At 50.4% G+C, this 11463-nt stretch overlaps 1 protein-coding gene and 2 non-coding genes across 3 annotated transcripts; all 3 read right to left on the minus strand.

The window, feature by feature from the left end:
• Window positions 1–768: 768 nt before the first annotated feature.
• NCL (nucleolin) lies at window positions 769–8106 on the minus strand. The gene is made up of 15 exons (XM_040073895.2): window positions 8001–8106; window positions 7294–7401; window positions 6415–6706; window positions 5911–6069; window positions 5360–5551; window positions 5066–5149; window positions 4672–4807; window positions 4320–4456; window positions 3860–3986; window positions 3506–3639; window positions 3032–3155; window positions 2767–2924; window positions 2146–2272; window positions 1474–1697; window positions 769–1246 (listed from the first exon to the last, which is right to left on the minus strand). The coding sequence occupies exons 1-15, from the start codon at window positions 8016–8018 to the stop codon at window positions 1167–1169; spliced, it is 2100 nt and encodes a 699-aa protein (XP_039929829.1). The 5' UTR covers window positions 8019–8106; the 3' UTR covers window positions 769–1166.
• Window positions 2575–2651, minus strand: LOC120757527 (small nucleolar RNA SNORD20). The gene has a single exon (XR_005702570.1). It is a non-coding gene; the product is annotated as a small nucleolar RNA SNORD20 (small nucleolar RNA).
• On the minus strand, window positions 4886–4955 carry LOC120757526 (small nucleolar RNA SNORD82). The gene has a single exon (XR_005702569.1). It is a non-coding gene; the product is annotated as a small nucleolar RNA SNORD82 (small nucleolar RNA).
• Window positions 8107–11463: the final 3357 nt, after the last annotated feature.

The raw sequence follows: 11463 nt of genomic DNA on the forward strand, positions 1-11463 counted from the left end.
TGTGACCCACAGCCAGAGCTGGAGGTCACTGGCACGGGCCAAATACCAAAGGCCAGGGCAGGACCCTTCAGCAGGGCAGAGGTAGTTGACGCTGCAGGACGCTGGAAGGGTCTGCGACACAGGCCTGCTTTCTGTGCCCCATTTTTTGCACCCACAGGTCAGGGAAAACCACGTACTCCAACAGCTGCCACTACAGGGCAGCACCCCAAGCGCATCTAGAAAAACTGGCCAGTGACCCCTGCCACAGCACTGGCCAGGACTGAGTCCCTTCAGCCCCAGGCTGGTGCCTGATCCAGTGGAAGGGAAGCAGGCCTGAGTTTGGTTACAAACAAGCAGCCAGTTATCCCAAACTGTTTACGTATTTGCTTCGGAAGAGGCAAGAGGAGACAATTTGGAATGAAGCACAAGAGAAAACGCCTGTAGGAGAGAGCAACTGAATTGCAGGGCCTTAATACAAGATCTGATTTACTTTGTTTAAAAAGAAAGTAGAAAAGCAATTTGCTAGCAAGCACCATCACAGCATCTTTAGTTTAAAAAAAAAATTAATAAAACATGGTGTAGTTACAGAGCTTACCTTGGCCATCATATTCTTCTCCCCTACTTCCTGCTAACACAGCACACATACACTGCTGGGAACTGACTGAGGCTAGAGCAAAGCAGGACAGAAGCTGCTGCTGTGACACCAATGACCTTAAACCAAAGAGGGAAGGCTACATACAGCCTGTTCCTCAGAGCCTGGCTTCGTTTAGTGGCAGAGAAGTAACACGAACCAGTTTAGGTCCTTTAATCTGTCCAAGACAGGGTGCTGAAGCACAAATGATAAAACATTCTGCATTTTTACAGCAAAAATGCTACAGAAGTTTATAGGAAAAAAAAAATTTGTACATGGGTAAAACATTATAAATTCAAGACAACTCACAAACAAGGGGTAAATTCCCACATCTACCACTCTTTGTTTTAAAAAGTTCAAATGAACAGGCAAGCAGTCAAAATGGCTTGCTCTCTCTTCCTTGAAATGAGAATTTTATCTTCCAAGTGGCTCACAGTACTGCTTCGCTTCTTGGAATGTCCTCCGAAGGCTCCGCCAAGATCAAAGGAGAATAAAAACCCCCGGAGTCCTTTCAGATAGTCTTGGAGAGCAGGAGAAGGGAAAGGAAAGGGGAAGTTTATTCAAACTTGATCTTCTTCCCTTGTGGCTTGTGATCTCCACCTCCTCCTCTGCCTCCTCGGAAGCCACCTCCTCTACCTAGAAAGAAAATTATTGTAAAAAACAGAGTTATCACTACAGTATTTATTATATATTTCTCTCTATATACATGCACGCAAATATACTTCCAAACCCATCCTGGCACCGGACAAAAAATAAATTCACATCCAATGCTCTGTGGTAGCCCCACATAACCCCAAGAATGGCTTTGGGTGGTTAATTTCTGAGTACATCCCCTCCAAACAGCACCATTTGCTTCCTCTTACCTCCAAATCCACCTCTGCCACCACCTCTGCCACCGAAGCCACCTCTTCCTCCTCCTCGGCCACCTCCTCTGCCACCACGACCACCAAATCCACCACCACGCTGGAAGTCACCCTTTGGCTTGGCAAAATCGAGAATCACTTTGTTTCCATCTATCTCTCCGTCTTCCATGGCTTCTTTAGCTGCTTTGGCATCTTCTGCAGAGCTGAAGTCCACAAACCCAAACCTAGGAAACAGTTACAAGATTGAGTCAGTCACATTCTACAAGCTGCAGCACCACCTACAGGTTCCTGACATAAATCCTTCAGGAATCAAACACGAGCACTTCTGCATCCCACAGGATGTGTCACTTGTAGGACAGCAGTGGCTAATCACAATCGATGGAGCCCCACTGTGAGTTTGCCAGTACTGAACATTTAATTTTCTTCTCGTGCGAATCCATCAGCTGCCACGGAGATTTGTTGGCAGGAAGGAGCTCATTGAGAAGAGGTGAGAAGTAAACACACACTGCCCCTCCACCAGTGGACCCAAAGCTGCGTGTTCTCTGCTCCCACCCTATTTACCAGTTTCACAGAACCACCCACACGAGCATGAGAAAGACCCTGCACTGCAGAGTTTAGCTAAAGTGAGGTGCTCTGTAGCACCTGAACGCAGCCCGGTGATGTTTTACCCACCCTTTAGATGATCCAGTGTCTCTGTCTGTGACTATTCTTGCGCTTATTGAGCCTTCAAATGATTCTCTTAACGTCTCCTCTGTGGTGTCCTCTGAAAGGCCTCTGACAAACAAAGTTTTGCTTTGCTCTGTGAAAAGGGAACACATTCAGAAATCATTCAGCCTGAGCAAGGCAACCTTCAGCTTTGTAACATCACATCCAGCCTTCATTACTGGCTCCTAGAACAGCTCTCAGGGATAAAAGGGTTGTTTTCAAGGAACAGCTCAAGCACCTGAAATCCATGACAACTTTTTCAGGACTGCAGTTAGAGCCTGACATCAAAGGATTTCCATCAGCCAACCCCATCCTGCCAAATTAAGTTTGCCCCGCTCCCTTTCTAAAATAGATGGCTGCACCTTATCAACAGCGATAGTAACTGTACAGACACTGCTGGATCAGCACTTGACTATCTAGAGGAATTTGACAACAGTTTCATCAGCGTTTCAGATAATCAGTCATCATATCCAGCACGCTTGCTTATGATGTTTGGTGTGGGGTTTTTTTGGTTTTTTTTAAAGTAGCCCCAGATTTGCCTGGATGGTGCCCTCCTGCCACAGCTGGAGATCAAACATGAACACTTACGATTGAATCCTCCTCCTCCTCGTGCATTCGCGTTCCCTTTCTGCCATGATGGTGAACTGAATTCCAGTCTGATTGTTCTGCCTTCGATCTCTGTGTTGTTACAGGAATTCAATGCCTCTCTGGCATCCTCAGCTGTGGCAAAATCTACAAACGCATACCTGTGTGGAGAGGATGATTACAGTCAGCCTGGGAGCAACAAGGGATTTCCAAGAGGCAAGTCATTTGCAATGCCACCCTGGAGGGTCAAAAGAAAGGCACAACATACCCTTTGGGCCTGCCCTGGTTGTTCTGTGGCACCTTGATGGAAGAAGCTTTCTTAAACACTTCTTGGAGAGTCTCTTCTGTAGCAGCATACGAGAGGTTATTGACAATTAGGGTCTTCGACTCTCCTGTGGAGAAAAAGTCAGTGCTGTTAAGCGCAACTCTTGGAGGAGAGCTCTCTTCCCCGAGTTACCACTGCCAAGGTGTAAGAATACTTGCTGCCCTTTTTTCACCTCAAGGTGAGGCACAATGCCAAATCCAGACTTGTTTTACTCACTGAGACCAGTTGCCCCCCCCCTCCCTGAAACATGCAATAGAGACATAAAATGCATAGGATGCAGAGCACAAGTCAGGCAAAAGGTCTGGTATCTTAATTTTCTTGCAGTATTTGAAGTTGCCATACCCCCTGGAACTTCTGAAACAAGTGGAAATGAATCCTGAATGTCATCTGTATGCATGTTATCAGTATGGGAAGTACCTTTCTGATGTTCTTGCTGGCTCTTCTCGCCAGTGAAGTCAATGACCACAGCACGACCCTCAATTTCTGTGCCCCGCTTCTCCTCCATAGCTTTGTTTGCCTCAGCTTCTGTTTTAAATTCAACGTAGGCCATCCTAAAGCACAGAAGAGAACGTAAGCCAACGCCTCCTCCCAGGAATTACAAAGTTTGCAAATGAGAAGGGGAAAGACGTAAAAGAAAAATGCTGCAAAAAGTAGGACAATTAATGCAGCGGGTTCCTTGAGGCAGCCAAAGGACATTTAAGCTTATCAGAATATGCCAAGAGCTAAAGGAATAGCAAACACACAACTGTCCTCATCCTCTCAGCTACACACCCTTTGCTGCTCCCGTCCTTATTCATCACTATCCGGACTTCCAGCGCATTTTCAAACACCTCCTTGATTTCATCCTCGGTTATGCGGTAGGGCAGGTTCTTCAAAAACAGCGTTCTGGCATCTCTCTCTGCAAAGACAAAGTTACTTTCAGGTTACCAGCTAAAAATCCCTCCTCATCCACATTGCCAGTTCAGTGAGACTCAGCAAGTTGATCCAGCAGAAATTAACAGCAAGCATTCACATTATCACAAGCTGCAGAAGCAACAGAAGTTAATGAATCTACTGCACTTCTCTTTAAGGACATCAAGTCAAAAAAAGGTTCTAAAGCTTCAGAAAGAAACACATTTCCTCCTTAGCCCTCCCAATATGCACTATTTCTTGGGATCACATTTGCAGATATTCCAGTCTGAACTTGTATATCTGTATATAAGCATTTAAAAAACTCTTTATTGGACCATACCTTTCTTGTTTTCTTTCATGGTTTCCTTGCTCTTTGCTTTTTCTAGTTTGATTTCCAAACCCATTAATTTCTTTCCGTTCATTTGGAGAGCTTTATCCAGATCCTCAGCAGATGAGAAGTCCACATAGCCAAACCGCCTGAAAGAACAGCGTCCTTGAGATCTCAGCCGACCATAAACAGAAACCCAACACCAGAGAGGACCCTGCTGGTCAAGTTCCAGGCAAAGTTAAATCCTCATCACTACCAAGCAACCATCCCAGCATCTTAAGGGGAACCAGCACACTTGCATCCCTCCGAACAAATTCGTGCCAAATAAAAGAAACAAGCAGCAAAATTTTACTGATGAACTTACTTGGAAGCACCGATTCTGACATCTAAAACTTCAATATTCTTCTTCCCAAAGAATTCTCTTAGGCCAGTCTTCAGCTCGTCAAACTCCTTGGTGCAGGCCAAATTTCCAGCAAACAGAGAGAAAGCTGATGTGGGCCCTTTAAATGAGAAGATAATAAAGTGAGTTTTTTTTAAGGCAGCTTTTAAAACTGGGAGATAGACTTCAGACAGCTTTAGCACATCAGTTTTTGCTCAGAAGTGACATCATATTTCAGTATTAAGTCCCTTATAATCATCATTTGTGCTGGGAAACCCCACCCCTGACATCCTGGACCTTCACAGTTACATTCTTCATGTAACACAGTCCAACCACAGTCCATCAAACAACCATCATTTGATGGTCCCACACCACTTACCATCTACTTTCTTCTTCTTGGGCTCTGGTGCACTTTTATTGGCCATTTCTTTCTTCCTCTTTCCAGGTGCTTCCTTGACAGGTTCTGTGACAGAAAACAAAACACTGAAAAATACAGAACTTTTCCCACAATGAATGAACACAGGAGCATTAATCTTTCTACCAGTCATACAGAAGACTTTCTCTTGTCATTCAACAGCTGCTCCTCAGCACAGAAGATCATTACAGCACAACATTTTTGCAGGCATCTTTCCTGTTATTAAAGAGTTATGGTCTCAAGAACACTGAAACTCACTTTCATCCTCACTTTCCTCCTCAGCATCCTCTTCATCCTCCTCCTCCTCTTCATCATCATCCTCATCGTCATCCTCCTCATCATCTTCCTCATCTTCAGATTCTGCTGCCTTGGCTTTCACTGGTGCAGCCTTGGCTGGAGTGGTTTTCTTCACTGGAACAGGGGCTGTGTCCATGGCTTCATCTTCAGACTCTGAAATGAGATGAGCACAGTATTCAGACAGTTCCATGTTAAGCTCCTTTTGAAACTAAGAAAACAAAATGCTGTTAGGCAAAATGTTTCCCACACCTCCTTAAGTTTCTATACTTCAAGGAAAAAAAGTTTAATACAGTTAATTTTCACAAAAGTTGTCTCCCTTGAGTTTTACTGCATTAAAAAAAAGAATCCAGTACCTGTTCACCAATAGTAAGTTTTACCAACAACAGGAAAATTAACACCCATTCAGCAACCAGCTGCAACCAGCTGAGCACACACTGCATCACTCCCATTATCCATTCAGTTACCTCCCTCCCCCAGCTCCCTGTAAATGTTAAATGATAAACATCTTATACCATCGTCTTCTTCATCGTCCTCCTCATCATCCTCTTCATCCTCATCCTCCTCCTCAGATTCCTTCTTTGCTGGCACCACAGCTGCAGGCTTTTTGGCTGGTACTGCTGCAGGTTTTTTGGCTGCAGGCTTCACAGGCATTGGTGGTTCCTCTTCCTCATCTGCACCAACAGCACAAGTCTTTACTGCTAAGGTTCAATGGATGAGTGGTATAGGTAAAAAGTACTTAGAGCTTCCCAAAATTTTGTCCAAAAGTTCAGGAAAGAGCAATCAGGAAACTAGGAGATGCTTTATGGGCTGTGTGTAACGCAGCTGCAGACCAAGTTCTCCTCCAGACTTCACCCATTGTCTACTTCTCATTCAAAACCCCTCTTAAACCAATGAAAGCCCCCATCCTCAAGTATTAAAATCATACAAATCTTTTAATTCCAAATTAATTCCAATTCTCATATTTAATGACTTGATTGAACCAGCTTTAGTCAATACGTATTTCAAAAGTAACTTACCAGACTCTTCTTCATCATCATCCTCCTCCTCCTCATCATCTTCGTCATCATCTTCATCGTCTTCTTCTTCACTCTCCTCCTTCTTGGCATTCTTTCCATTTTTTGCTCCTTTAGTTAAGACAGCAGCCTTTTTAGGAGTTGGAGTAACAGCCTTTTTGGTCTGTGGAGTAGCCACAACCTTCTTTGCAGGTGTAACTGCCTTTTTTGCAGGAGTAGCAACTTTTTTTGCAGGAGTTGCAGCCTTCTTGGCTGGGGTAACAGCAACTTTTTGTGGTTTCTTCTGGGGGACCATCTGAAAGACACATTAGTGTAAGACTCATTCTGGCCTGTTTAAGCTATCATTGCTTCACTATCGGACAAACATATGGCCAACTGAAATCTAAAGCATATCCTTCTGACAGTTTCTGTTCGGTTATCTCTAATGCCCACCCCGATGAATCAATAAAGCTCAAACCCAGCTTTTTCATGCTTTTAAGAGCCTACTTATGGAACATCAAAGCACCTCCAAATTCTCTGGTCCTAACCCAAGACCAGGGATGCCTAATATCATTCAGCATCTTGGAATTTTTACACTTCCACATTATCTGCATGTGACAAATTTCATATTGCTCATTACTAGGGTAATTAAGTACCCAGTTGCTTATCAGCTTTAGGAGAGTTTTAAGACCCCAGCAGTACTTCCAAAAGCCTGGAAGCACAGACTTAGCAGCTGAGCTACTTTTCTCCACGCTGCTCTGGCCTTATAAAACCTAATTTCTTCTATAGCCACAGTTTAGTGAGGAACATCGTTTTGTAATGCCCTGTTACAGTGTAACCCACAACCCTCAGGACACTTCTGTAACACGTGCATCCTTTCCACTCCATCTCCAGATCAATCACCTCTTCTCCGCTGCTTTCGTCTAGGTCAGAGGACTCCTCTTCCTCACTTTCCTCGAACTTTTTCGGGGGAGGAGCCATTTTTTTCTGTTTGTTCTGATTCTTCGGGGTCTGAAAAGAGAGCGTGAGCAGCACGTTTAGCAGCCGTGCTCACCCGGATCCCCTGCCAGCGCCCGCTCCGGCGGGCAATAGTCCCCACCACGTGGCCGCCCCCCGTCCCTCGCGGCGCTCCGGGGGCCGCGGGGTCGCGCCCGCCGGTGCGCGGGGCCCGCCCGGGAGCGCGGCGCGCTCCCACGTGCGCGCTGTCCCCGCGCCCCACGTGGCCGCACTGTGACGTAGCCCCGCCCCGCACCCCGCGCGCGCTCGCACGCGGGGCCCACCCGCGTCCCTGGCACACGCAGGGACCCGCACCCCGCACCATGCCCCGCGTCCCCTCCCGCCCCGCGCCCCCGCCCGCGGCCCGCGCACCGAGCGGAGCGGGACCGGGGGGGGGGGGCTTGAAACCGCTGCCTGCGGGCCCTCGGCCCCTCCCCTCGCCGCCATCTTCACGGCGAGGGAAAGCAGGCCCGCGGCCACGGCGCGGCCCGAGCGCGCGGCGGAGAAAAGGCGGCCCCGGCTCCCTCCCCGCCGCGCCGCCGTCCGCACGCGCGCGCCCCGTCACGGCGGGATCCGCCGGCCGCCGCCCGGCGGCTGCGCCCCGACGCCCTTACCTTGGTGATCTTCACCATGATGGCGGCGGTGCCTGGCGGCGCAGGGGCGGCGGCCGGGTTGTGTCGGGAGCGGGGCGGGCGCGTCCGGCGGAGCGGCGGCGCGGGGGGGATCGGGCCGCGGGCGGGCGGCGGGAGCGGCGGGGACGCGCGGGCGGCCGGGCCGGGCACTAACACGAAAGAGCGAGCGCGCGCCCCTTCCGCCCCCTTTCCTAGCCCCGCGTCAGGCTCCGCCCCCTCCGCCCCCGCCCCGGCCAATCGCCGCGCTCGCCGCGCCGCCCGGCCAATCGCAGCCCCCGCCCCTCGAGCCGCTGAGCCAATCGCCGGCGCTCTGCGATCGGCCAACCGGAGGACGCGTTACAACCCCGGGGCCGCGCGGCGGAGGGGGATCTCGGGGTGGGGGGGGACGCACCGCCCGCCCGGGAGGACCCGGCGTCAGCCAATGGGACGGCGGCAGCTCGGCGCCTGCGCGCTGATTGGGCGGGGGGGCCGGGCCAAGGGAGAGCACGTGGCGGGCGGCGGCCACGCGGTGGGGCCGGGCGGGGGTCGCGGGCGGGGGTCCCGGGGTCTCGCCGGTCCCGGGGTCTCGCCGGTCCCGGGCCGGCAGAGACGCGGCCCCTCCCCGGCAGTCCCCGCTGCCCCGGCCGGGCCCTGCGGCAGCTCGGCGCCCGGCGTGGAACTCTGCCCGAGCACGCTTTTGCCTTCAGCTTTGGGGCTGGGTTCGTCCCAGCGCTGTCTCTGCCCCAGTGCTGTCTCTGCCTCCCATTTCCGCCTCGCCCGGCATCCCCTCCCCGACCCTCGGGACGCACTAAGCACCCGTGGACAGCTTGAAGAAGCATCTTAGGAGCCATTGGAGCCGATCAGTGTGCTGCTGCTGAGGTTGCAGCTGGCGCAGGAGCACTCTCCAGTTGGCGCTTCACTGCTTCAGGCTGGGAGAAAGGCCCGAAGTGGAAGAAAAAAAAATAAGCCTGTGCTTGCCTGATGGATGCTTTTGAATTCAGTCACTGTAAGAAGACACCACCTTTCTCCCTGTGGAGTTTTCCCCTGTGGCTATTAAGTCGGGGTAGAAATGAGCCCAGGGCAGAATTAGGTGCCCTATTTCACTTGTCATTCTGCTGGCAGGGCTAAGTGCTGCCTTGCCCCTATGTGACAGAGTGGCCTCCCGTGCTGGGGTTTCCCCACGGCTTTACATCCCCTACCACTTCAAACGGGGCATTCAGCCAGTTCCTGGGGGCTCCTGAGTCAGGCATGGGTGGCTCCGGCAATTTGCGCTTCCAAGGCCTACTTGAGATAAGCACCTGACTTGGGGAGCATGACATCCTAGTGAGCCCTAGAATAAAAATGCAGAGTCTCAATGAATGCTGCCGTGCACAGCCTTGGTGCCCTTGAGGGGACACCCCAGGATTGTTCAGTGCCCCCTGAAGCAAGGGACACGCTGTGGGTGAAGCAATATACCTGACTGCTAGGCTGTCCTAGTGCCCCTTTCTCCTCTGCAGGGTTAGGAGAGGCAGTTTGCAAGCAAGCTGAGTCACAGCTAAGAGAACCTGCTCACTGAGAGGTGATGGGATCAGTCAGCCTCTTCAGGTGTAAGCCAAGCCTGTGGAGAGCCTTCCACCATCAGCCAGTATGGAGAGGGAAGGAGCTGGAACAGCTGGGAGTGCCCATGTCCCAGCTCTGGTCACATACACGCAGGCAGATGGGGATCCCACTTGGGAAAACCCCTTGTGTAGGGCAGCTGGACTCTGCCTGTGAAATAGCAATATCTGGCTCGTGTCCCACTGTGTGCTGCAGGATCTGTCCCCAAGTGGGGACACTGCAGGGGGGAAGAAGTGACACAGACCAAGTGTGGCCCAAGGGGATGCAGAGCGATGGAATGGAGGACAGAGAGACCTGAAAGTGATTTTTAACTATCTGAAGCAAGAGCTGATTGCACTCTCCTCACCATGCACGTAGTGCAATAAAATCGTGTGCCGTGATTGCCTGAACAGCTCTGCTGCCTGTGCTGGGGCTGGCCTTGGTTCCTCTGCGCGCTGTGGGAGCCTGGTTTGCCATGAGAAAGGTACAACTGTTGCTTCAGCCAGGGGCAGTTTTGGCTGCTGGGACACTGCATGTGTCCAATAACAGTGCCAACAGTGGGATCTGCAAAGGGCTGTGCTGGCAGCTGGCCAGTCTCAGTTCCCAGCCCTGGCAGGGGGCTTCTCAGTATGGCCTGTGTTCCGTCTCTTTCCCCAGCAGTGTGTTGGAAGGTTGTCCTTGCTTCTGGCATCTCTGATGCTGTAGCAGATCCCAGCGTTTGGGGGAAGGAGAACAGCACCCTGTGCAGGGGAGTGAGAGCCAGCACTGCCCACAGGGCTGTGGAAATCCATGCTCCATGTCAATCCATGAACTGTGTTAACCCATGCACTATATAAATCCATGCTCCATGTCAATCCATGAACTGTGTTAACCCATGCACTGTTTAAATCCATGCTCCATGTCAATCCATGCACTCTGTAAATCCCTGCACTGTGTCAATCCATGCACTGTTTAAATCCATGCTCCATGTCAATCCATGCACTGTGTTAACCCATGCACTGTTTAAATCCATGCTCCATGTCAATCCATGAACTGTGTTAACCCATGCACTATATAAATCCATGCTTTACGTCAATCCATGCACTCCGTAAATCCCTGCACTGTGTCAATCCATGCACTGTGTCAATCCATGCACTGTGTCAATCCATGCACTGTGTAAATCCATGCACTGTGTCAGTCCATGCTCTGTGTCAATCCACACTCCATGTCAATCCATGCACTGTGTTAACCCATGCACTGTTTAAATCCATGCTCCGTGTCAATCCATGAACTGTGTTAACCCATGCACTATATAAATCCATGCTTCACGTCAATCCATGCACTCCGTAAATCCCTGCACTGTTTAAATCCATGCACTGTGTCAATCCATGCTCCATGTCAATCCATGCTCCACGTCAATCCATGCACTGTTTAAATCCATGCACTGTGTCAATCCATGCACTCTGTCAATCCATGCTCTGTGTTAATCCATGCACTGTTTAAATCCATGCTCCACATTAATCCATGCACTGTTTAAATCCATGCACTGTGTCAATCCATGCACTGTGTCAATCCATGCTTCAGGTCAATCCATGCTCTGTGTTAATCCATGCACTGTTTAAATCCATGCTCCATGTCAATCCATGCACTGTGTTAATCCATGCACTGTGTTATCTACACACCATTGAGCAGGTCTGGATATGGCCCAACCCTGCTAGCTGCTGTTATGGCCAAAAAGGGCCCAGGACGCTGCAGGGAGGAAAGCAGCCAGGACATTGCAGATGCCAGTGTTTCGGCTGGGCTGTTCCCTGTATCCCGTGTGTGGCCAGGATATCCAGTCAGCCCTAGCAGTGGGCAGGAGGACAGACACTTGCCAGAGTGGAGCAAGGCCAGCCTTTTTCTGGGACACACC

This window comes from Hirundo rustica, chromosome 10 (genome assembly GCF_015227805.2).
Source record: "Hirundo rustica isolate bHirRus1 chromosome 10, bHirRus1.pri.v3, whole genome shotgun sequence".
NCBI classification, from domain to species: Eukaryota; Metazoa; Chordata; class Aves; order Passeriformes; family Hirundinidae; genus Hirundo; species Hirundo rustica.

Excerpts from the sequence above, each read along its gene's own strand:
- NCL (XM_040073895.2), bottom strand. Across the intron at positions 3,987-4,319 it reads CATGAAAGAAAACAAGAAAG|AGAGAGATGCCAGAACGCTG; the intron begins GTATGGTCCAAT and ends TTGTCTTTGCAG. Across the intron at positions 1,698-2,145 it reads GACACTGGATCATCTAAAGG|GTTTGGGTTTGTGGACTTCA; the intron begins GTGGGTAAAACA and ends ACTGTTTCCTAG.